The 25636-nt window shown below is 42.1% G+C and overlaps 1 protein-coding gene across 1 annotated transcript in view; it reads left to right on the forward strand.

Annotated features, from left to right (window-relative positions):
- ITPR1 (inositol 1,4,5-trisphosphate receptor type 1) overlaps positions 1-25636 on the forward strand; it is a 167873-nt gene that overhangs the window by 50626 nt on the left and 91611 nt on the right. Inside the window, exons 5-28 of the mRNA XM_086756031.1 lie at positions 864-950; positions 2130-2288; positions 3536-3634; positions 4112-4195; positions 4278-4424; positions 5770-5865; positions 7220-7264; positions 10221-10375; positions 10965-11064; positions 11526-11686; positions 12349-12490; positions 12852-13010; positions 13468-13640; positions 13885-14004; positions 15297-15491; positions 17188-17439; positions 18857-18998; positions 19941-20094; positions 20367-20554; positions 22031-22169; positions 22761-22819; positions 24053-24214; positions 24311-24481; positions 25466-25531. Coding sequence (XP_086612157.1) covers positions 864-950; positions 2130-2288; positions 3536-3634; positions 4112-4195; positions 4278-4424; positions 5770-5865; positions 7220-7264; positions 10221-10375; positions 10965-11064; positions 11526-11686; positions 12349-12490; positions 12852-13010; positions 13468-13640; positions 13885-14004; positions 15297-15491; positions 17188-17439; positions 18857-18998; positions 19941-20094; positions 20367-20554; positions 22031-22169; positions 22761-22819; positions 24053-24214; positions 24311-24481; positions 25466-25531 — 3255 coding nt within the window. The remainder of the gene's footprint in view (positions 1-863; positions 951-2129; positions 2289-3535; positions 3635-4111; positions 4196-4277; positions 4425-5769; positions 5866-7219; positions 7265-10220; positions 10376-10964; positions 11065-11525; positions 11687-12348; positions 12491-12851; positions 13011-13467; positions 13641-13884; positions 14005-15296; positions 15492-17187; positions 17440-18856; positions 18999-19940; positions 20095-20366; positions 20555-22030; positions 22170-22760; positions 22820-24052; positions 24215-24310; positions 24482-25465; positions 25532-25636) is intronic.

Genomic DNA, 25636 nt, shown 5'->3' on the forward strand with positions numbered 1-25636 from the left:
TGAAGCAAATACAGATTTTCTTTTTTTAAATGAAAAAATCATCTTTCATGAAAAGTAAGAGAGAATTTATTTACCAAATGAAATGTTTTAAAAACAGCCTAGGCAAAATAGCTCACTGCTTTAAAAACGAAGTGTAAGAGACTAGTTGTAAATTGAGTTATGAAGCAGATCAGTGTATCCCTATGATCATGCAATTTTGCAAGCTTTCCCTTCTATTGCCCTGTTGGTGCGATACAAGAATGCCCAGCTGTATTTTCACAGCCGGTCTGTAATGCAGCACCGCGTGTGCTTGGGTCTCCCGGCGTCTGGGCACTGGGAACTCCCGCTCAGAGCTGCGGCGATGTTCCTAAAGGTCTTCTAAATAATCCTGCTGCATGGTGAGGATGGTTGGAGTCATCCTAAAACGTCAGACAATGGAAAAGTTGGGGCCAATATTGGCAAAGTAAAATAAAGATCCAAAGTTGAGGCCCTTTTCTTTCAGTTTGTGTAGGAGTCAGTAGAAAGGAACACAGTTGCCTGGCTGGAGTTGTTACCCGTCCCTTTTCACCTTCCTTTCGCAGGTGTGCTGCTGTCTTCCCATGGCTTGTCTTCTATATTGTCTGAGTTTTTAATCTCATGTTTTATTCCAAAATTGTCAAATTCTACCTAAATTAGGAATTCCTAATTGCTTAAATTCTACCTAAATTAGGAATTGTGTGTCTATCTTCCTACACAACTGAAAAAGGGAATTGGAATTGATGCTGTTGGAAAAAGGAAACCGTGCTGTTTTTCCAGTTCTTTGAAATCCTCCTAAAGAACCTCGAGTGTTTGGCCACGTTTTTTATAATACAGTCAGCAATTGAATTGTTCTCCTTTAATTTCAGCATGCGGCAGATCTGGAAAAGAAACAGAATGAAACTGAGAACAGAAAGTTGCTGGGAACAGTCATCCAGTATGGCAATGTTATCCAGGTAGGCTGTGAACTTCTTGGCAAGCTGTGTAGGATTTAGCTCAAATTCCCCTGCTACATGTGTCTTGAAATTTCTGGAATTCATGGACGAGAGTCTGTAGCTGTGCAGGGTGTGACATTGCAGACTTGTCCTGAAACGGGATCCTGTGAAGCAAGAACTGGGCTTATAGCTATGATGGAGTCACTTGAGAGGTAGGGATAGCTACCTGAGCATTTTGAGCCTTAGATTAAGAAATTCCTGTGCAAATTATTTTTATTTTTTTCCTGCTACTTAATACCGGCTAGGAGCACAGCCAGACTGGGCTTTCTTGTTGCAAAGAGAAGTTGTTTGGCTGCCCTTTACAGCAGTTGCAGGATTTGGAGCAACCTGATGGAGAAAGGGCAGGGAAGTCCCTGCCTTGGTTGAATTAAGAGCTCTATTGGCGTGTGTGTTTGAGGCAAAAAAAAAAGTCTATTTTCAATGATGAAAGAAAAATAATAATATAAATTTTTGACTGGACTTCAAATAACAACACTATTAAGAGCAGTGATAAGTTTTTGCCTGTATTTTTCCGTAACGCCCAAATGTTCTGTGAGTAACCACTACTTATGGCAGTCAAAAGGCATGAAAAAGCACTTTCCATACAAAAGTACCTTTCTGCTAAATTTAGTGTAAATTTAACAACGGTTTGTTGGAGCTGGTTAGGTCAGGAGCTGGAATGCGACCTGTCGTAGCTTATGTAGTCTGTGAGTGGGACGCAGCGGAGGGTTGGAGAACGGGAGCTTCTTGAAGAGAGTCTTCAAAGAAGCAATCATGCTTTCTGTGAAACCAGACAGAGCAAAGCAAGATGAGAGCAACTTTACTTTTCACCACCCCTTAGCAGGGAAAACCACTGAGTCCCCAGCGTTTTACGACTTTTGCTCCTGGGCATTTGAACAGGCTGTTGTAAAGTGAGAGCATTTCTAAGTGTTTATTGTTTGCTGGAGAAGGGACTGATGGATTAGCTGAAGATGTTCTGTGCTGTAGGACTGTATATGAAATAAATGTATGTGAAATTGTGCCTGAATTCATAAATATTTTTGTATAATTTGGTTATTATTTTAATTCCTATAATACTGTGGTTATTGTATGCATACTCGCTATTTATTGAGGGGAGGAAAAATGAGCATTCTTAGAACTGAACTCTAATTCTTATTCTAGCTGCTTCACTTAAAAAGTAACAAATACTTAACAGTAAATAAGAGGCTTCCAGCTCTACTAGAGAAGAACGCGATGAGGGTCACCTTGGATGAAGCTGGAAACGAAGGTTCCTGGTTCTACATCCAGCCCTTCTACAAACTGCGTTCCATTGGAGACAGTGTAAGTGCCAAGAAGCATATCTTCAGGTACTGCTTTGTGCACAGCTTGCTTCAGGAGGCCTGACTTGCAATTAATGAAATGCACAGATCTAGTGTGTGATGTTGCAGGAACAACGTTTTTCCTATGCTGTCATGAGGGGGAGGAAAATTGCTATGGCAACTTGTATTTTGGAAACACGGAACAATTTAACGTTGGAGGGAATAAGGGACCTAATTACGCTAGGCTTGCACAATTCCTGTCCAGTTCAAAATGGTAGGAAATGTTGAGTTCCTTCGGTAGGTCTGGAAGAAGTATTTAGCATCTTGGTTTTCAATGTTTTCAGTTTGAAATCAAAATTCATCATCATTGTGTGTGTGAGGATGAGGTGGTAATGAGGTTAAATGGCCCTGTTCATGGGAGATCTGGAAAATAGTTGGTTCTGAGTTAAATGCTGTACTGTTTTAATCTCTCCATCTTTTTTACAAGTCTGTGCCACCTGGATGTACTATCTGCCTAAAACCATGGGGTAATAAGCTTCGTTGTGCTGTATGGTATAGTCCAGGTGTATATCTAACACAGTGGCTTTTATCAAACAGGAATAATTTGCCCTGTAGAGTAGCCCCACACGTTTTGGTGTGACTGTTCCTTTTCTACAGACGCACCCAGGCACACAGAAAAGCCAAAGCACGGGGTAGTGCAGGCTTAGTGGCCAGTAAGCTCTTTTCAATCGCACCAATTCTCAGATACCTTAAGAACAGTTACTTTCAATACAGAAAAGGCTTTTTGGTTTTTAGTTTGAGTAAGACCTTGCCCTTGAAGAAGAGAAGAACGGGACCTTTACTGTCCGTAATAAAGTGCATTTGTCTTGAGTCATATGCCAGCCTGGTCGAGAATCTGGTTTTACAAATGAAAGTGTGCCTTGGAGGAGGAGGGTTTTTGGCTGACCTTTTGCTCTAGAATTATTTGTTAAATGTTAACCAATGAAACAACCTCACGGAAAGCAGCAGATAGGTCAGTTACCAGAATTGTAGCCTGTGTTTCTTCTGCAAGCCTCCGAGTCCAATAGTGTAGGGTTTTTTTCTGTCTGAGCATCTGAGTATGATGAGCTAAATTCTGAAGCAAACAGAATCCTGGTTTTCGTACTCGGACTGGCATCTCTCCAAACTGCAAGAAGGTGATTTCCCTCCATCACTCCTGTTAAAAAAAAAAAAGAAAGAAAAAGAGCTTTCTCGGATTGCAAGTTTGTCTGATGCTGCATTTATCTACAGGTTGTAATTGGAGACAAAGTGGTCCTGAACCCTGTCAATGCTGGCCAGCCTCTCCATGCCAGCAGCCATCAGCTTGTCGATAATCCCGGTTGCAATGAGGTAAGGGCAGAGCGACACGGCTGGAGCAGCGGTACAGACTTCTGTACGTTTCAGCTAAGCTGCTAAACTTGTGTTTTATGAAAAACAGGTTATCAGTGAATTAGTTGGTACCTGTGGCATTGTGGTTAACTTGTTAATCAGTAACTTTAAAAAGCTATCAGGCTTTTCTTGTATCTGTTGGGTACTGGGCAGAGGTTTGAGTTTGATCTCTTTTGCTTGGCTGACTAAAAATAATTTTTTTTTTCTAAAAAAATCCAGAGTTCTGGCACAGGGATGTGTAGCAAGTGCCTGCCTAGCAAGTCAACTTTTAGTTATTTGTTCTGGAGTAAATGCAGAAAGGGCTTTCCTTCTCTAGAGTAATGCCACAGGAACTGCAGTGTTCTGTTGAAAATGGTTCAGAAGGTAAGGCAGTACTTCAGGGCTGTATCTTGTTCAGGCACAAGACAGTGGGACTAATGGTTTTAGTTCTTCTTTTAGGTCAACTCTGTGAATTGCAATACAAGCTGGAAAATAGTCCTCTTCATGAAATGGAGTGATAACAAAGATGATATTCTCAAAGGGGTAAGACTCAAAACTCTACTTGCTTGTACCCTCTTCACTGTGAGTGTTGCCTGTACTGACCGTGCTGTCTGGGCTGTGACAGGGGGACGTGGTGAGGCTGTTTCACGCAGAACAGGAGAAGTTTCTGACTTGCGATGAGCACAGGAGGAAGCAGCATGTCTTCCTGAGAACAACAGGGAGACAGTCGGCCACGTCTGCAACCAGTTCAAAAGCCCTGTGGGAAGTAGAGGTAAGAGTTGTAACCCAGGCAGGGGATGGCTTTGTAAAAGCAATTACTATTTCTGTTTAAAAGCAGGGTACCTGGATTTCTGTTTTTAGGTAAAAGTTTTCCTGGTGTTTAGCAATTTAATCTTAAAATTCCTTTGCTATGCTTTCTGTGTGAAATCAAAGAGCAGTTCTGATCTCTAATGCTGGAGCAGACAGCTCTCAAATTCAGGTTCTTGACAACTCAGAAAAAGGGGACAGAGAAACATCTATGAAGTCATTTTCTTACCAGTTGCTAAAGTTTAACACCAGCTCATAATTTCAGCTGTCCTGCTGAGTGTACCGAACACTCTATTTTTGGTGTGGAATAATGTGATTATGCACATCCTCATTTGATAGGAGACTGCAACCCTTGGCTAGTCTCTGCATCGTTTGGACTGTTTTTTCTTTACTTGGCTTTTAAATAGCGTGACTCACACCTTGGCCATTACTGGCTTCTTAAAATATCCTCACTCTGTTGGTATGATTAGGTTGTTTTGTGATTTTAAATCTTTGACATGTTTGTCTGTGAGAATCATAACATTAGTTGTAATGGTGGGTAGATGTTCCTCCTAGTTTCTTTCTAGAAGTATCTGCTTTGATATACGTTGAAAGCCTACCTAGAACTGACGTGACTTTGACGTGTTACAACACATCAATAGCTTCTGTGGTACCTCTCCATGTGTGTGCAGTCAGCAGAGGTAAGCTAGTACTTCCCCAAAAGGCACAGCTTAGCTATGCTGGGAGTGGAGCCACAGAGAAGCTGATGTGGAATCACAGATCATCTGACATTGGAGGCTCTGCCTGCCAGAGGAGAAGTTAGAGAATAAATAAAACAGTCTTCAAATTCCTGTGTACAACACCATTGCGTTGGAAACATTTCCAAGTGTCTCCTCACCCCCTTTCAGAAGGTCAAAACTGAGTTATATCACAAAGCATATCTTTAGGAAGCTTGATTTAAGACCTAGCAACACATGCACATCTGGAGCACCTTCTTTAATTACTTCTCTGCCAACTTGCATGGTAATCCTCCTGCTATCATTCACCAGGTTCCAGTGGAGTACCAGCCTTGGTGGGTGACTTTGCACACAGATATTGTCACTTGACAGTGGGCAGAAGATCAGTGTTTGTAGATTGTTGAGGTGAACTAACTGTAGTCTGCTCAAAGTACTTACTGTGCTGTGTGTTGTCCATGTATGAAAGGTTCTTTCATCTTTTTCTGGAGCTCCTCGTCCTGTTTCCTCTGCCCTGTGTGTGAAATAGGGTCAGTGCTGTGTTTGCAAGGGAGGTCGCTGACGGGCGGTGTAAGTGTGGTTTCCCTTTGCTTGCAGGTGGTGCAGCACGATCCTTGCCGTGGTGGCGCGGGGTACTGGAATAGCCTTTTCAGGTTCAAACACCTTGCTACTGGACACTACCTAGCAGCAGAGGTAGGTGCTGGGGCTTGCTTAGGAACCCCACCTTTCCTTCTGCAGTGTTTTCTTCCTTTTACATCTTCTCAAAATCTCTTATTTCCTGCCCTAAAAAATAGACATGGGGGCGGGGAGGAGAGAGGTGTTTGGGTCCGTAGTATTAATACAAAAGTAGATGGCTAAACATAGAAAATGGAATGAAAGAGATTTGAAAGAATACCAGAGTATGGGGATAGTTGTGACCTTATTTCATTTCTTGTGTGACTTCTAGAGGCAATAAATCTCCTTCTGCAAAGAGTAGATGCTAAATAGTATCCTGTCATGTGGGCAGTAGAATCAAGGTGAATTTGTTAATAGATTAATAAATTGTAAATGACTGAGAACCTTTGGGGGAAAATGAATTCAACCGTTGTTAGTTTCTCCTGGACCTCTCATTTCTGAGTGGAATTGTAGAACTGAGTGTAAACTGAAAATGCAGTTAGACTTCAGACTAGTCTTGTAAAAACTGCAGATAACATGTAGCTGTCCAAGCACAAAATAAATAAGTTTTTCTTTCTCCATAGTGGACATCTTTGCCCTGTTGAAATAAGATTTCAAGACATTTTATTAAAAAAAAAAGTCTAAGAGTTATAGTTTTGTAAGTTTTGCTGCTTAACACTTGTAAATATTTATTAAAACTACTTCTATTTACTTTAAAGCATGGATATATCAACATGCCAATACACAAACCTCTGTAAGTAAAAACCATCCTGGATGTAAGGGTGTGTCAAAGGACCGAAGGGCACTCTCAGCCCGTGCTACTGACCTGTGGGAAAAGTCCAGATTAAATAGCCCATTTTATATTCTTCTAATAAGCAGACTGGAAAACCAGCAGCATTTTGTCGTATGCACACTTGCAAATCCTTTTCATTAGTGATCCAGTAAATCTTGGGTTTGCTAATCAGCCAAAGCAAAAACATGGTCTTACACCATGCAAAAATATACCAGAGGAGACAAGTCACCTGAGCCGTGGTTCGAACAGTGTTCTGAAAGATTTCTGTCAAGCCAGTAACTTCTAGTTGGAAATTCCACTTAGGATTTTTTTAAAAACCCTCAAACTTGGTAAATCTCTATGCCTCTTGCTCCTTTAGTGGTTGCCCTGACCAAGATAAATCTCTCTGCATGTTTGCAGATTACTTAAGTGCTTAACTCAGGGACAGACAGACACCCGGTTAGCGATGAATCGGTTTGCACGGTGTGTTTGTTCTGCATGCCTGGTGGGGCTGTAGCAGTGGAGTGCATCTTTTACAAAATACATCTAGAACGTGCTGAGGTTGTTTCCCCCTTCCAGCTCTGTTAGAGTTTTGACGTGCCTGTGATTCTGTTCCATCAGGTAAACCCTGACTATGAGGAAGATGACCTGGAGTGTCAATCCTCAGTAAGTATAGGCAAGAGTCTGATCTTGCCCCTAATGGAGGAGGGCTTGACACAGGCCCAGATATGTACCTGGCCAGTACATAGATGGTCCAGAAACTAAAGAACTGGGAATAATCTGAAGGCTTTTAAGGCCTGTCCACAGGAGTGGATGTTGAAAACTGAATTAGGCTTTAGTGAAGAGCAACGCACTCGGAATCTAATTTGTACGTTACCTGGACCCCCTCGCCTCCCCCCTTTGTAGCATCTCTTTTTCTGTCTTCTTGTTTCTTAAACCTTTGCCTCCTTGAAGCACTGTCTTGAATAGGTCTGAAAAGCAAGTTGCTCAAGGTGACACCGGATGGCAAGTGTCCCTCCCAGGATGTTCACGTAGTGCTGTGCCAGTCGGTCGTCTGCCCTCCTTGTTTAAGAAACGAGTTCCCTCTCTGGTTTTAGCTTGTCACAGGAAAGCCAGCAGAAAGGGTCTAGAGAGCAAGAATGGCAGGGTGAGAATGATTTCAGTGCCATTCTTCTGATTTTCCTGTGAAAGCAACTCTGTGTTTTCAGTAAATGTTGTTGTGTCAAAGATTGAATGTGCTGATGCTTTGTATTAATAGCAGCTTCTCTTTGGTGTCACAGGGAAACAGCGTTACTTCACTAGCTGAGAACAGATGAAACTGGAACAGCATTTGCCATTGTGAATTACTTTTTTCAGTTGTATTTGATTATAGGCTTATGCAACTTTCTTGATCATTTATCCTATATTATGGAAGATTTGCTCCATTTGGATATGAAAAAGAGCTGCTACTCTGGTTTTTAAAGGAAATTAATGCACTGTGCTTTGAAATCCTGCGAAGTGGAGTTTTCATTCTAAAAGGATTTGTCATTATAGCCTGGCCGTTAAGAGGCTAACCCTTGCCCCCAGCTATTGAGCTGTTAATCTGATGAGTTCTTGGTGGTATTTGGCAGGAAACACTCATCTTCCGAGAGGTTTATTTCAGTAAACATAGTGGAAAATTGAACAAATCAACCCAAAAGCCCCACAAAGCTATTGGAGGAGGAGGGTGTCCAACACTGAGCTATTTCCTTGGCTTAACTTTTTGGAAGTTAATCAGTGTTGAGATCTTTTCTGAGACGTCCATCCTACTGGTGTTTTGTTACTGCCTCCCTCTGATGAGTGGTGCAGTGATAATGGTAACGCACTGGCTCCAGAGCGGTGGATTTTTTCCCTGCTGTCTCTTTACCACTAGGTGGCAAAAACAGACCGTAAAGAATAGGATCAGGAGCACATAACTCACTTCTGACACAAAATTACTGCATCGTTTCACGTTCACTAGCAACAGGTTGGTGTAGGCTGCTTTATCCAACTTCCCCTGAGCTCCAGCTTTGTCTAAACGCGAGCTGTCTGCAAGGGAACAGGTTTCTTTGCACAGCTCTGTGTTTTGTTGTTGTTCTCTCCTTATCCCTTAGTGATCTGTGCAAGAATGGGGTTTAAATGGGCACGGGTGAGATGCCAGCTTGAACCCTTGCAACATGAAAGGGGACTGCTGCTGTCAGCTTTGGAGTTGAAGTTCTAGTTCTCCCTAAGTTGTCCAATATCCTGCTGCCTGACTTACTGCTCATTGTCGGCTTTGTCACAGTTTGAATAACTGACCAGTTGTCTCCTGAAGTAAATTGTGAATACAGAGCAGCTGCCTTACTGTGGAGATGGAGACAGCTGAAATGGGGAGAATTCCTTCCAAGTGAGTGAATCTCTCCTGGTGTAAAGCCTCCAGATGGGCTCTGTTCAGTGTATAGTTGCTGCTTCTCTTGAAGGCACACTCCCAATGTGTATTTCTGTTCCATACAGCTAACTGTTCCCATGTGCAAAAGCAGACTTTAAATGTCACTGCTTTGCAGCCAAGTTCGTAGACTACAAATGTGCTAACGCAGAGTATCCTGAGGCACCGGCAGCATTCGATACCTTTTCCCTGTGTTTAAGGATTGCAGTGCCTCACCCAAGAACTTTGAAAGACAGGTACTTGAGGGCTGGCTGCTTTGGGTGCCTGCCTTCCAGTGGTGCCAAGGTCACAGAGAAACTAAAAAATTGGTGCTTGATCACTTTAAAAATTACATCGAGGATTTAGATGTTTATACGTGGACAGCTAGCTCCTGTGTTGTCTCAGACAGTTAGCAACTTTCTTATTGACTCATGATAACTCCTAGTTCCACAGGAAAGGTTTTAGAGAAAGTTGTTGCTCCTCTTCCCTGGTTTACCTTCATTTTTTCCTCCCCTTTTGTCCTTTTGTCTGAAAATCCAGGGTTTTGCTCAGTCGATGTTAGTATCTTTACTTTGTTAAAGGAGGCTGGTAATTTGCTGGCACCTTGGAAATAAAGATACTTGTGGTGCCATGTCCTTTACAGCATATCATAGTGTTTGAGTGCGTCATACACTGAAGTGTGACCAGCAAAGACATCTGACTTCTTCATTAGCTGCGTTTCGTTTGTCTGTGATTGATAGCTGCGAGTCCCATATTTGCTGCTGAAGTTGATTATTTCCCAGCAAGATTGTTGGGATGCTGCTGGTTTTTATTTGCAGCTCACGTAATTACTTTTTTAGAGTGATAATTGCAGTATGTCGAATACATTTCAAGAGCTAGTAGTGTCACAGGGTGGGGGTCTTAAATTAGTCAGAGTTCCCAGCGTGCTGTGAGGTGTGTGACTGGGGGATTTTGAATCTCTTCTGGCACTGTCAGCAAGAACTAACCTCTGTGGTTTAGGATTCATTGTATTTGTGATCCAGACATACTCAGAGGTTATTAACACCAGGGAGAGTGAAGAAATGGTTGACAAGAGCAGCTACTTGACAGTTTTACCTGTGTCCTAAAGCCCAGCGGTCTTAACCGGTGCTTGGAGAGGTTCAGAATCATGTCTGTTAAACACTAGGCATGGTGGGTCTGGAGGGCTTGGTCTGACTGTGTGTCATGGGGCTTCTTCCACAGCTGGACCCTGAGCAGGATGCCTCCAGGAGAGGCTTGCGCAGTGCTCAGGAGAAGATGGCGTACTCTCTGGTGTCTGTGCCTGAAGGAAATGATATCTCCTCCATATTTGAGTTGGACCCGACCACCTTGCGAGGAGGCGACAGCCTTGTCCCCAGGTACAGCTAAGCATGGTGTTAGAACTGACTGTCTGCTTTGGAGTTTGATTTTTTTTTTTCCCTTTTAATTTTACCTTAAGTTAAAGCTGTCTCCCACTATTTTATTTTTTTTATCCTTTCATAAAGGATACCTGTCTGTGTTATATTGGCTAGGATGTAACATCGCACACTTCCCTTTCTGTTATTTACATGTCCTCTACTGCTCATGCCGTACCTCTTGGTACTTAAAAGATGCTGGAGGAAGAAGGGAGGAGGCTGACAGCTCAGATATGCTATGGCATGTGGAAATGTGAGGATCTGAAAAGACTTAATTTGTTAGTGTGCAGCAGCTGAGTTAGAGCAACAAGATACAGACATAGTTCTGTTTTACAGCAGAATCTGTTTCATTATATAAGACGACTTCTTAAGGCGAATTTATAGAATGAAATAAGGAAAGAGAAGTCTTGTTCCTGTTATGGTTTGCAGCACAAATAAAGATGACACTTTTTTTTTCCTGCTTGTTCCTGCCAACATCTTGCAATTCAAACAATGTGAAGATTTCCTGTCTGGTAAACCTACTCATGCTTTGAAACTCTTGACTTTCTTTCAGGAACTCTTATGTCAGACTGAGACACCTTTGCACTAACACCTGGGTTCATAGTACCAATATCCCTATCGATAAAGAAGAGGAGAAACCTGTGATGCTTAAAGTAAGTTTGTTGCTGGTATATAAACGCATCCTTTGATTCCTGTACTTTGACAAAAGTATTGTTGGCAGAAGAAGTTCCAGTCCCTTGAGTCTGCTGGGTTTGTCAACCAGCAAGCAGTGTAACAGCAGTGAGTAGTGCCTGTGCAAAATGTTTTATCTGAACCATTGGGTTTTCACAGTAGTTTACTAGGCGCAGTGTTCCGTTTCTACTGTACGACAGTAATCACGAGGAAGATTTTATTGCGCTGTTTATAGCAATATTTTGCAATCTCTCCTGCTGTTTCTCTGAATTTAGGAACAGCTTTGAGCTTACACAGAGTGGTACTGTTCTCCAAGTTTGGCTTCATCAGTAGCCTCATACTAAGTGGAGCATGGCTTTGCTGTTTTGTTATCGCTGAGCATGTGAATCACCACTTTGTTTTCTGCCTTTTGGTTTGATGATAAAACTTCTCTGGGTTTCAGATTGGTACTTCTCCAGTGAAGGAGGACAAAGAAGCTTTTGCTATAGTGCCAGTTTCCCCTGCAGAGGTTCGGGACTTGGATTTTGCAAATGATGCAAGTAAGGTTTTAGGTTCCATTGCTGGCAAGCTGGAAAAGGGAACAATAACCCAGAATGAAAGAAGGTAAGGAAGCAATAACTTGGTTCAGATAATGTCGTTTCCTTTACTCAGTAACTGTTTCTTTGAAAATTTTATCTATGTATGCTATCTTCAGAAGAAGGATTTTGTTTCCTCCTTGGTTAGATATAAAAAAAAAAGTTGCTGGTTTTGTTGTGTCCATAGTGGAGGTTCTTAAGCCTGTTCTGTCAAGCCATCCCTGTTGCTCTGTGAAAGGAGAGCATGAGAACTGCTGTTGTGCACTCGGAGGAATAATCCACGGCATACCTTTCTTGATGTGCTTTGCAAACTGAGTGTGGGAATTTATAATCCACTTTGTGAAAGCCGAACATATGACTTCTTGCAAATCCTCTGCCCGTGTCCGTGCAAAGTACGTGGCCACACAAAGAGCGCAGAGTATCCTGTGTAAAACCAGACCTGTGTGCTTCTATAGCCAGGGTCTTTTATTTGCCCGTGGGAGAGATTATTACCTGCTGCCTTTTTTTTTTTTTTTTTTTTTCCCCCCTCATGCAATTTAAAGAACTGTCAACTAGAACTTGATGGTCAGTCTCTAAGTGGTATTCTTTTCTCACTTTGCGTTTTAAAATCTGTGTAAACTTACACTGGCATTGTTCTTTATACAGATAGAATTTGTAGTCTTATATTAACTGCTTCTGGCTTTTCCGTAGATCTGTTACCAAACTGTTGGAGGATTTGGTCTACTTTGTTACTGGTGGAACTAATTCTGGCCAAGATGTCCTTGAAGTGGTATTTTCTAAACCTAATAGGGAACGCCAAAAACTGATGAGAGAACAGAATATTCTAAAGCAGGTAGGCTGCATTTTTCTCTAAACTCTGGCTACAAGAAGGGTTGTCAGAAAAGAGAAACTGGTAACCAAGAACCGGGAAAAATTGTTAGGACCAAAAGATCTTTTGCGTTTCTAGCTTTGAGCAGGTTCTGGGTGGTCTGTAGGCATACCATCATTAGAAGTAGTAGTAGGGTGTTGAATAAAGGTGATAAACATCTCTCCAGGCTACTCTATTGAAAAGAAACACACTTGGCAACTGTAGTGTGTTTCTGATGTACCTTTTAGAAATTTAAATGCACTGACACAGTGCTTCTACACTAATTCTAACCAGATGAAGGCAGTGTCTCATGGGATTTCATCTTTATTTTTTGATAAATCCGTAGATTTTCAAGTTGTTGCAAGCCCCATTTACAGACAGTGGTGATGGCCCGATGTTGCGGTTGGAGGAGCTTGGAGACCAGCGTCACGCTCCCTTCAGACACATATGCCGGCTTTGCTACAGGGTGCTGAGACACTCTCAGCAGGATTACAGAAAGAACCAGGTTTGAAATATGTCTGCGGCTTTCAATGGCACTAACGTTGTTCCTGTGCTCCAGAAAAATATAAGACCTGCATCTCATTAATAAACGCTGCTGTGCTGTGATGGGAGAGTCACCAAGATTGCTCAGTTTTACTTGATCTGGCAGTTTTCATCTCTATCAGAGACTGTATATGCAGTATAATTAGTACCAGTTCTAAGAGGAATTTAAGAAAAGAATGGAATTGCTAACTGGCAAGTCCAGGTGAATTATAAGACTTTATTTACTCTTGTGTACTGCAAGAGCCATTGAAAGTTAACCTGTGAATTAAGGCTGTTCATTTTTTGTTGCCCTTCATTAAAAACAAACTCATATGGAATGTTGATACTGACAGACATCTTACTGTTTTCTGTTATTGAATATTTTATTAAATTTTGAGAATTATTTACAGCACCTTCCTTCTTCCCTCTGTATTTTGAAGGAATACATAGCGAAGCAGTTTGGCTTCATGCAGAAGCAAATTGGCTATGATGTCTTGGCCGAGGACACTATTACAGCACTGCTTCATAACAACCGCAAGCTCTTGGAGAAGCACATCACAGCTGCCGAGATCGACACTTTTGTTAGTCTTGTGAGGAAAAATAGGGAACCCAGGTGAGAGCCACGTTTTTGAGTATATGAATGCCCTTTTCTTCTTAGCCTTCTGAGAAGAATCTGTACCTACCAGCATGCTAGTGAGGAAGCACAGCTAGTTCACTTTTTTGGCACTTGCTGTAACTTCCCCCTCGGGCAACAGTCTCGCTCTGTAAAGTTAAAATGGAGTTCTGAGTGTTTTCTTTCTGCTTCAGTCTAGAGCTCAGCAAGGATTGATACCCTTTTGGCTCGCGTTTTCCAACAGGTTTTTGGATTACCTTTCGGATCTGTGTGTTTCCATGAACAAGTCTATTCCAGTGACGCAGGAGTTGATTTGTAAAGCTGTGCTGAATCCAGCAAATGCAGACATCCTTATTGAAACTAAGTAAGTTAATGCCTTTTAAAAATGGTTTTCCCAGTGTGAAACAGAAGGAAGGTGATTTGAAGCTGAGTGCGCTGCTGGCACGTCTAGAGAAAGCAGTTAAGTCTGCGTGGGGTCCCCTTCAAATCCATAGTAAATGGGTGTTGGTGACAGCAGACGTCTACCACATGCGTTCTCAGTCCTGCAGTCGGAAATCGTTCAGCTATTTCATGTTTGATCAGAGTAGACAGACTTTGCAGGAAAGTGTGCAGAATTCTGTGGGCCTGTTCCTCCTCTGGTCTTCAGACTTTCCTCTGTGAGCTGTCTGAAGTGAGCGAGCGCTTCTTGGGTGCGTGCCCACCGAGCTCAGCTCGCAGCAAAGCAGATGCTGATGCGTCTCTGCTCACGCGTTTCTCGCTCTGCAGCTGGGATTTTGGTCTCCAGGTCTCAGCATTGCCCTGCCCTTGCTGAAGCATCATAGCAGGCAGCAAATCCCCATTGTCTTTCATAAAGATACATGGAATAGGGCATAGATAATCATTATCAAAATGCTGTAAAAGGGAAGCAGGTCTTTGTCAGGTAGCATTTAAAACAAAAATGGATGAGAGTATTCTTGCACATTTAATTCTCTTCATGAAATCATAAAGACTGCATTTATTTTTACCAGCAGTTAAAGTTACTACATCACTTATTTCTTACTCTTGTGTATTTAATTTGTCTTTTTTTTTTCAGATGTATGATTTTTTTTTTTTTTTGCTGAAGAGCTAAAAGCCCCCAAAGCCTTTTTCATTTTAGTAGCTGATTTGTTTCTAGTTATTTCGCCACATGAGCAGAAAGAAATCCTGATTCAATTGATATTTATGGGATACAGAACTAATAGATTTTTGGGTATTTTTGTTCACAAAATCCTTTCCTAGCCTGTTGAATGATCTTTGAACCAGTTCTCCTGTAAAGATGTTTTTGAAAGTCAGTTAAATGTGTCTTTAACTTCCTTGTTTGTCAGTTAAGTGGAGCTGCAATGTTGGTCTCTTTAAGGCTGAATGGAAGGCTTATCTAAATTAATTCTAACCTAGTGCTTTTAATAATAAAACCCAAAGATTTTCTGTAGTAAACTGCTACTGCTGAAAGAGTAAGATACTTTGCTTTTTACCTGAGAGTTGAGGAATAAAATTTATGTTTCCTGAATGTAGGTGAGATCGTAAAATTGGTTACTTCTATGTCACCAGTACATTTTAGCAAGTGTCTTGAAATAAATGTTCTAAAAGATCTGCATGGGTCTTGGCAGTTTGTGACCTAACCTAACTTCCTTCTGGCAGGCTGGTCCTCTCTCGGTTTGAGTTTGAAGAAGTATCGAGTGGAGAAAATGCCTTGGAAGTTGGAGAAGATGAGGAAGAAGTGTGGTTGTTCTGGAGAGACAGTAACAAGGAAATCCGCAGTAAGAGTATCAGAGAGCTGGCTCAGGATGCAAAGGAAGGGCAGAAGGAAGATCGGGATGTGCTCAGCTACTACAGGTTAACAGCATGCACAGTAGTTGGCTCGCAAAGTCCATCAAGGGCAGCAGGGAAGCCTTTGGTGTATAGGCTGTAGTTGGTCTGGGAGAAAGGATACTGGTTTTGTGGACAAAATAGCTGTTAGAGAGTAAGGATGAAGTCTCTTTGAAGTGAGACCTGAAAGCACGAAGTTATTTGTGGTGAGGAGTCCAATTATCAACATGAGTAATTTTTAACTTTTAGAAGTAATTTTAAAATAAAAAAAAAAATAGTTGAGACTTAGAGTGCCTTAGCACCTCATGCCTGTATTTCTGCCCGGTTTGCTGACCGTGGATGTTAGGAGAGAGCCCGGATTCTAACCGATTAGATGACCTGTGTTCAGATGGTGGTTGGTGTCAACAGCCGCTTGCAGGAAGAACAGGATTGCGGCATGTGGTTGGCTTTGCTTTTGATTTTAAAGAGGTCACTGCTGTTCTCCCTGCCTTCTAAATTTCTAAGCTCAAAGCCTTCAGTGGTCCAGCAGTTCTCAGCAGGACAATATAGAAGTTATGAAATGCCACAAGTTGGTTTGATGAATGTGTGGTGCTGTTTTGTACAGCTTAAGCTGTGCTTTTAGCAGTTTCTGACATGAAGCGATGTTTCCAGATGACTTGACAAGACACCAAGTTCTTGGCATAGTGTAAGATCATGTTTCAGCCCAGACCAAATTCCTGTGTCTGGGTTGTAAACTTCTGAGAGTGGTTTGACGGACTCGATTGTGGTGATGCGGAAAGTACAACTAGATTTTTAAATTTTTAATAGCTATCTTATTTTGCATTATCTCTTCCATTGAAATGGTTCTTGCAGACGACTTCCTAACACGTGTTGTTTTGAGGGCTGAGCTCAAAAGGACACCTCTTGTCTGTATTTTTAAAAATTGTGCCTGCTTTCAAAGTAGATTTTCTTGCACGTATTTTTAAATATAATTGATAGTCTTAATTATTTTTAGTCTACATTATAGACTTGTGAGCATGCTGAAGACAAGGACTTAGGATATGGTTTGGTCAAATTCCCGTGAGGAGTGCTGAGAGGGAGAAGGAGTCTGCTTTCAATTAAATGCTCATTTCTTTAGGAAACCTCAAGTTGGCACAACACAGGCCTGTGTGAATGCTCATGAGCGTTGGACGTGTGCTTTATGACTAAAGGCTAACTGTCAGTCTGCGCGTACATTAAATGCCAGTTGCTTGCTTTTAGTTGATGAACTGAAAAGCTTAGGACTTAAGTTTAGTTCTTCTCTACCAATTATTTGACTGAAGTGAGCAGAGCTTGGTAGCTGTTTAATCAGGTGCCTAATTTTTAATAGTTCTGCAGTCCATCTACGTGGTTGCCTCGGTGAACAACTGTGGCTTCAGCATCAGTGAGAAGTGCTTGGTCTCCTGCGGCCTTTAGACTGAGTTGCCTTAAGAGTTCTTCTGTAGCTTTTATAAGCAGCGTTACTTAATTCTGTGTAACTCTCAGGAAAACATGATGACACCTCTTATTCTGTTTTTCCCACATTACCTTTTACTAGTGTTTGATAAGTACTTTACTTTTTCCATAGTAAGTGTAACTATGTTATTGGAGAAGATAAGATTGATTCTGATAATACAGAAGAGCTCATCAGTACTATAATCAGTGGATATTTCTGTAAACTGAAGTGTGAACTGTTTGTTTATAATTTTTTTTTTTTCCCCTGAAGGTACCAACTAAACCTCTTTGCTAGAATGTGCCTCGATCGGCAGTACTTAGCCATAAATGAAATCTCTGGCCAGTTGGATGTGGACCTTATTCTCCGCTGCATGTCTGATGAAAACTTGCCGTACGATCTGAGAGCATCTTTCTGCCGGCTAATGCTTCACATGCACGTTGATCGTGACCCCCAGGAACAAGTAACACCAGTGAAATATGCTCGTCTGTGGTCTGAAATACCTTCTGAAATTGCTATTGATGAGTAAGTACTTGCTGGAATGGTGTGGGAAAGGAAATTACGTCACTCTTGGTTTTTAAAACAAAACCAGATCAATGCTCAACTCATGGATTATTTATACTGTTTCTGTTTAAAAATAAAGAATTAAAAAAAAAAATTAAACAATTCAAGTCACTAGTTCTGTTATTCACACCCTGTACTTTCATTTGCTTGTGATGTTGCTGGGGAGAAGCTTCCTGCGAGCGGAATAACCGTCCTGCGTATGCGGTGAGGCCGCAGGGGCTTGTCTCCCTGTCTCCCAGCCACGCAGTGGTCACAGGGGTGCTCTGATTTGGGTGCTGTGATGAGTGACGTACCCCTGGGGAGGGAAAGCAAGGGAGAACTGCTTCATTTTTCCTCCTGCCTGAGTTGATTAGAGAATAGACTCTTCAGGGCAGATTGTCCATACAGTAGCTCGCACAATCCAAAACAGAAACAAGGGGGAAGACGCTGAAACGAGTATGTGCTGGAGACAGTGTCATGTCCCTTAACCTCCCATGGAAAATCCACTGATACGGTCGTGAAAAACCCATACAAAACCACAGCTAGACTGGAGCTGTGATTTTTTGACCATAGGCTCCTATTAACTCTTTATAGTACAAATAATTTAAAATTTATAGTACTTCGGCTGTTCAGAACTCCATTTTTTTTGGCTGGAGAAAATGAACATTTAAAGTTCACATTAAATGTTAGGAGTTTGAGTCTTGTCTGTATTAGTACTGGTGTTTAGTGGTTTCTTGTTTTTCTCTCCCTTCCATCCCTGCTAGCCTAATTTTCTTTGAGAGAGATGCAGTAGATCATATTCAACTTGAAATGCCAAAATAGAAAACCAAACGGCCTTAGCTCTGGCAGAGGCTACCCTGGTACGTGATCAAACAGGAAAACAGAAGTAGTTAGTGGAAGGTGGTGGGATTCTCTTTTTTTGAAAGGTCTCTGCACGTGATGAGAAACAAACCTAGAATTTGTATTTAGAAAAATTAATGTCTACTTTGCATATGTATTGGTTTTGTTTGGGGCAAAAATAGCATCCACAGTCAGCATCTCTTGGCCACATCCGTGCTCCGTAGTGCCATACGTAGCTCCTCATTGTTTCCAGTAAAATAATAAGGGGTTTTTTTTATTTATTGGGACAAAATTCTTTTTTTTGTTTTCCTCAGCCATTTTTAAATAGTGCAAAATGAGCATATGGGATAAAACAGCAAAAGCCAGGAAATTATGGTGTCAGCTTTCTGACTCCCTCGTTTGGATAAATTATTTGCCAGCCTTTAACTTTTCTTAGATTTTGACAAACCAATGAAAAATTGTATTGGGGGAAAAAAGCCCTATGAATTTGCATGCTAAGTTTTGTGTTTTGTTTTTTTTTTGTTGTTTTTTTTTTTTGTTTGTTTGTTTTTCTCTTCAGCTATGATAGCAGTGGAACTTCCAAAGATGAAATTAAGGAGAGATTTGCACAAACAATGGAATTTGTAGAGGAATATTTAAGAGATGTGGTGTGTCAGAGGTTCCCTTTCTCAGATAAAGAGAAAAATAAGCTCACTTTTGAGGTAGTTATCCGGTTCTGATTTTATCTTTTTTTTTTTTTTTTTTTTTTTTTTTTGGAATGTTGATACTTTTTTCAACCCCAGGTAGATTGGCAAGTGATTAGTGAGCGTGGAGCATCAGCAGGCTCCTTTCCTCTGCAGTCCTTTCTCCTCATGCAAGCAGCCCCACTGAAGTTCATGACTTTGCAGTGATAGTTCTTGAAATGCAATTAATGAATGTGAACTTATGTTTTAGATTGCAGCAGCCTTGTTTACTTTTTATGCTCTGTGTTATTGCAAAGTAAAGCTTCACTGGAATAAATAGTCTCGAAAACTAAACACTGTCTGCATGGACAGATAGTCTCTAGAGCTTACACTGTTACTCAGAGAACAATACAGTATCCTTTGACTTACTGACCTATTAAAATAGTTGCAAATCCATGCAGTAGTATTCCCTAAATAACCATTAATTTATGAAAATATATTTCTTTTTTAAAAAAAAAAGTATTTGGGGGAGTGTACTTCAGATAATGGGGCATTGTTAAATATTTGCGCTATGTGTGAAATAACTGTGTGTGGGTCGTGAAGCAGCGCACGCAGAGGACTTGTGGGGAAACTCTGTAACTTGGTAGCAGTAAGCTTTAGATGTGACTTTTATTTTATGTAAGACAACCCATAAAAAGGATCTGTGCATCCCCTCTAGTCTTGACCTATCTACCTTTCTGTAGTGAGACAGATACAGTATGGTTTTGTAGCTCTAGAATGTCATTTGCAGATACAGACTGTTACTGCAGTATTTGTAGGCGAGTAGAAAACTTTCTGATAAAGTCTTATGGAATTGCGAGATGTTATGATAAGAATATGACTCACAGCCAGGTTCTTGATCGCTTTCACTGTATTAAGACAATTTGATTGTGATAGTGAAATGTTTAGTATTAATCAGGCTTTTTATTATTATTTTGGTAGGTTGTTAATTTAGCCAGAAATCTGATATATTTTGGTTTCTACAACTTCTGTGACCTCCTCAGACTAACCAAAATCCTCCTTGCTATATTAGACTGTGTGCACATCACTACCATCTTCCCTATTACCAAGATGGCAAAAGGCGAGGAAAGTAAAGGTAAGGCTCAAAACGTCAACGTGGGTTCCAAATCTTCTACTCCTTTCCGTCCATGGCTTGGTTGTAAGGCTGAGTAACGCCTCCGATGAGAGGGAGAGGGCAGGGGGGTTTCTGAAAGTACTGCGGTGCTTCTGTTGGCTTCCATCTGTTCTAGGGATTGAGGTATTTGATGTTGAGACAATTTCTCTTTGTAGGCTGTGAAGGGTCCTTGCCCCGTTAGTGCAGTCCAGTTACACCACCATAACCTTCCCTGTTTGCCTACCTCTCTGAAGGGAGCAATGTGATGAGATCGATCCACGGAGTGGGTGAGCTGATGACCCAGGTGGTGCTCAGAGGAGGCGGGTTCTTGCCCATGACACCTCTCGCTACCGCTCCTGAGGGTAACGTCAAGCAGAGCGAACCAGAGAAAGAGGACATCCTGGTAATGGACACAAAGCTGAAGATCATCGAAATACTTCAGGTACTAGCAACACAAGTTAATGTGGAGTCTTGTGCCGTCTATAATCTAAGGGTTAGTTTAGAGCTGTGCTGCCTTTTAATTCAGTTCTGCCCTCTATGTGCCTCTTTAACTGGTAAAACTTTACGAAGGTGACATTTTCTGGCATGCAGCACTCGACTGGCATATGACAATACTACGCCATTACTGAAATGATTTAATAGAAATGAGTTTGCGGTAGACATCTGCATATTTAACAGTGATCTGTAAATATTAAACCTGCTGAAGTGGAGCGCTCATTTTCCATCTCTCCATCTTGGTAATTTTTCTGAGTCTACAGGGCCATCGTGGTAAGTGCCCCGAGGAGGGGGAGATAGCTGAGACTCTTCTTCATGCAGCCAGCAGCCTGAGATGCTTTTTAAGCAGGCACATTTGCCAGCCTCGCTGTCTCCTCTATCTCTGTCTGGCTTTTCTCACTTGTTCACTCTGAAGTTTTTGGGACGCAATTTTTTTTCCCTTTTCCATTGATCTAGATATTGGCACGAAATTACTGCGCTGAAATCCACCTTCCCTCTCAGTGTAGGAGCCCCTTTTCTGTTCGGTAACTTCCTGGGCAAGTTCGCGGAGGCCAGCATGCCGCAAAAGCCTTGTGGGCGAACGAATGGGAAGCAGCGGGAAAGCCGTGGTGCACCTTCCCTCTGCCCCCGTGGGAGGCTTCACGCGTAGCGGGGTTTGAGGCTGTGCCCTTCCCCGCAGCAGCAGATGCAGCCCGCAGGGAAGGCTTGATTCGCATCCTTTCACCGTTGCTAATTTTAGTGAAAGCCAGAGCTTCTCTTCCGGCCTGGCGTCTGCAATGGGATATTTTAGTGTGCTGGTATTACCCCTGTTACCGTGGTCTGGTAAAACTGGCATTAAGCGTTTTCCCCTAAATCTGTGGGGTCAGCAAGCGTTCTTTGCGTTGTACTTCTTTCCGAGAGAGAGAGAGAGAGAGAGGAAGACCACCGAGAAGGTGGTCTCTGCTACGCCAGAGGTGTCACTGGCACCAGCTAACACAGCCCTCCCAAACTGGTCACTGTGGTGCGGCAGCAGCGGGCTTGGCAGCTCGTGTTCAGCATCCTCTGCCACGACACACCGGGAGTCGGCACGAGGAGAATGGCAGCGCTGGTCTGCTGGTTTCGGAACAGGGATAGAAATGCTGGTTTCCTTTCCTGGGGATGGGCTGAGGATGCCTGCGTTGGGATCAAAACTCTGCCAAAATCCTTTACTCATAAGTATTTACCGTGTGCATATCATATACTCATTGAAATCACTGAAAAAAAAAAAAATCACTGAATTCTGGGGATTTTGAAGAAAACATTAGCATACCTCTTCAAGTTAAATCCACATTTTTACCATGTTGATCTTATGTGCTTGTAGCCCTGCATTATGTGTCAATTGTCTGCACCTGTGCTTGGAAGTAGGCAAGTTGTTTCAGTGTTTTTACTGCTTCTGTGTTACCAGTTTATTCTGAATGTGAGACTGGACTACAGGATCTCCTGCCTGCTTTGCATATTTAAACATGAATTTGATGAAAGCAATACCCAGATGTCTGAGTCACCCACTGGAAGCAGTAATCAAGAAATGCCAGCAAATGTCCCAGGTTAGTTATTCTGCAAACACTGAGTTTGCCTGGCTTAGGGAAGACTCTTTAATCTTAGAGGTGCTAATTGGATCATGATCCAGATTCTTGCTTTGGCATACGAATGGTCCCGCTGAAGCAGAGTGCCCCGGCTGCAGCAGGAGTAACGGAGTAGGGGTCATTTCCATGACCCCATGCAGAGACCTTTTTGTCTATTGAGCCACAGGGCTGTTGCTGTCATTGCTGAATTTATTACTTTAAAAGTTTTCAAGGCTGAAGTTCGGTGTTTCTTGTGCATGGCCTTTCTGAGTGACACCAGGTGCCATCAGTGTCCTGGAATGATGCTGGTGCTGTCTGAAAATAGGCGAGAGGAATAAGCTTGGATCTTGCTGAAATTATTATGCAGTTCAATTTGTGAGCTGAGAACAGGTTAGTTTATTGTCTTACATTATCTTAGCAGACTGCTTCAGTAATCTTTCAGCGTTCCTTTCAGCTTCTTAGGACCCCCTCGCTTATCCTGTGTCACCATTTGCCATTTAAAATGGTTTTAGGCTGCAAAAATATCTTTGGTACAGCTCTGACATAACATATTTGTCTTGTTCATTTTCTCAGGAGCCCTAGACTTTGAACATATTGAAGAACAAGCCGAGGGGATCTTTGGTGGAAGGCAAGTATCTCTTCACTGGTGCTAACCAAGGGGTAGCTCAGGAGCGCCCAGGCTGCAGCCCTTAGGGCTCCTGAGGAGCGAGGATTGCTGTGGAAAGGGAGGTGATAACTGGGAAAAGACTGGAAACAGCTGCCACAATTACTTAAACTTCGTTTTCCTGAAATGTCTGTGATGCAGTTCAAAGTGGTGGCCATTTGGATTAAAAGCCACAGGTAAGGTAGAGAGATCCTTATTCAGCCAGAAAGATCTTTGTGGGAGAGCTTCACTTGAGTAGGTGAAAGCCAGGGTGGAGGATCAGTGCATAGAAGCTGAATGCTGCAGTAAAATCTAAAGTTTGTAAAAAAGGATTGGGTCCTCTGCTGAGACAGATATCTATTTAGCCATCCTTTTTTGTGTAACGAAGCATTAAAGTGCACATGCTTGTCAGAACACAGCAGCTGTACCTTCTGTATCTGCCTGCCTTCTGGAGTGGCTTATATCCCTTCATAAGTCACAGGCTGGCACGTCAGTGACAGGCTTCGAGGACTGGAGCGTGTCCTGGCACTCCACTATCTGCTGGAGCACCATGAAGCCATCTACTCTAGCTGTCCTTAAGCTGCTCAGAGCTGCAGTTCTTTTCTGTAAACCTAAGATAATGGGTTTCTTAAATGTGAGGAGAAGGGAACAGAGATTCACTTACAGAATTGACAACCAGAATTTTAAATGTAAGCGTGCAGACTCAGTTGGAAGCAGAATGGAGGGAAGATTTAGGGGGCACTAATAGGAAAAAAAAACCCACCATGAGTCTCTCATGCTCGGAAGAGAGATGCAGAGAAAGAGAAGGGAGGAGGAGGATTGCAAGTGGTTGACTTCATTAGCATTGCAACCTGGGTACTGAGGTAGGACTGTATTTCGTAAATCGTGAGAAAGGTTAGTACCAGGCGTGGGCAAAAGGTATGTGAGCAGTGGGGTGAGACTGACATAGAGACAAATATTTTGGCATAGTTTGACCCTGAAAAATGTAAGTTGGGTAGTGTAAGCTGAGTGAACCATGATTAATGAGACTCTGGAATAGCCTCCCTGTTAAGCAGTACACCAAAAAACCCACTATGTCTTAAGATAGCACTTGATTTGATAAATTTCCCCCTTATTTAAAAGTAAGGAAAAAGATTTTCTGCCACTGCCAACTGGACTTGAGAACCTGCTGCGCCATTCAGTGTAATATGGCAGTTAACCCCTACACTCTGCTTTCAGTGAGGAGAATACACCACTGGATTTGGATGATCATGGTGGCAGAACATTTCTCAGAGTTTTGTTGCATTTAACAATGCATGATTATCCTCCTCTGGTCTCTGGAGCACTTCAGCTACTCTTCCGGCACTTCAGTCAGAGACAAGAAGTCCTTCAAGCTTTCAAGCAGGTATGTGTGCGTATTTGGTGTCGCTCCTCAGCTGAATGGATGTATTGCAGCTAGAATCAACCCTTTTGTGCAACTAATGGATTGCATTCATGTAAGGTTCAACTGCTTGTTACCAGCCAAGATGTTGACAACTACAAGCAGATAAAACAAGATTTGGACCAGCTGAGGTCTATCGTGGAAAAGTCGGAGCTTTGGGTGTACAAAGGCCAGGGCCCCGATGAGGCTATGGATGGAGTGCAAGGTGAAAATGAACACAAGAAAAAAGAGGTAATCAGATTCTGTTGGCACAAGTTAATGTATTAATGTTTTATGAAAATGTAACTGTTTCAGAACTGTGACAAAAAAAAACCCCAAACATCTTTCCAGCACACTGGTGCTCTCTGAATTGCTTTTAGACTTTTGGACTAAGGCAAGAGTAAGAGGAGAACTTGGGTTAGTTGATGCCACTCAGTCTTGGGTGGAAACTGCTCAGAATTAGCACCAACTGACCTTAGGCTCTAACAGAAGACTTGGTTTGAGTTTGCTCTGGCTCCTTGTGTCCTTTCAACACTGACAGGTTGCATGGGTTGTATATGGTTAAAAGTACCTCAGATAACGCAAGGGTGGAGCTGTGAACTGTTCACATGGTGCGTTTTGAATCATGGCACTGTTATTAAATGGCAGAAGAGAACAGTGCTTAAGAAACCTGGTAAATGTTGGTGCTTTATCTGTACCTGGTAATACTGGGCTTCCCTGGCATGCACATCTGGCTTAGAGCTAATTAAACACCTTTTGTTTCAGTATAATTTGCAATCAAATAGAAAAGACTGGGTGAGGGAATGCAACTAGTAGTCCCTGGGTTATGAATATTTATTGTGAGAAGTAAAAAGAAATAACTTACTCATTGCTTTCCTAGTGTGTAGTTCTGTGACTTATCTCTTGATATCTGTGCAAGGACAGTTTAATAGTAGGGAGAGAAAGTAAGAAGTTTTTTGGGGGGAGGCTTGGTTACAGACAGAGTGTGACAGGCAAAGGAAAGGACAGGAGGTTGCTGTCTCTAAAATCATCCTACCCTTGCATTATTTCATGTTATAGAGGCCAGTGTGACTTGTCCGGATAATGATATGCATTTTTCAGAGACTGTCAGAAAATTGAAGGATGAAACTCCTTTCCAGGGAGAGAGCACATACTATCTATCCCACAATGGCGATTTTGGCCTTCATGAGGACAACACCGTGGGCTAGTAATAAATTGTCTGATTTTTATCCACAGGAAGGTCACAGCAAGTCCCAAAAGCCTGAAAGTACTAGCAGCTACAACTATCGTGTAGTAAAAGAGGTAAAACTTTCCTTCTTGGTGGTTAAATGGAAGCGTAAATGAGTAAGACAGCTCTGGAGAGCTGCAGGCAGAGGGAGACACCCAGGAAAGTCTGAGTCACTCTTC

Source organism: Chlamydotis macqueenii, chromosome 10 (assembly GCF_036417535.1).
Source record: "Chlamydotis macqueenii isolate bChlMac1 chromosome 10, bChlMac1.mat, whole genome shotgun sequence".
NCBI lineage: Eukaryota > Metazoa > Chordata > Aves > Otidiformes > Otididae > Chlamydotis > Chlamydotis macqueenii.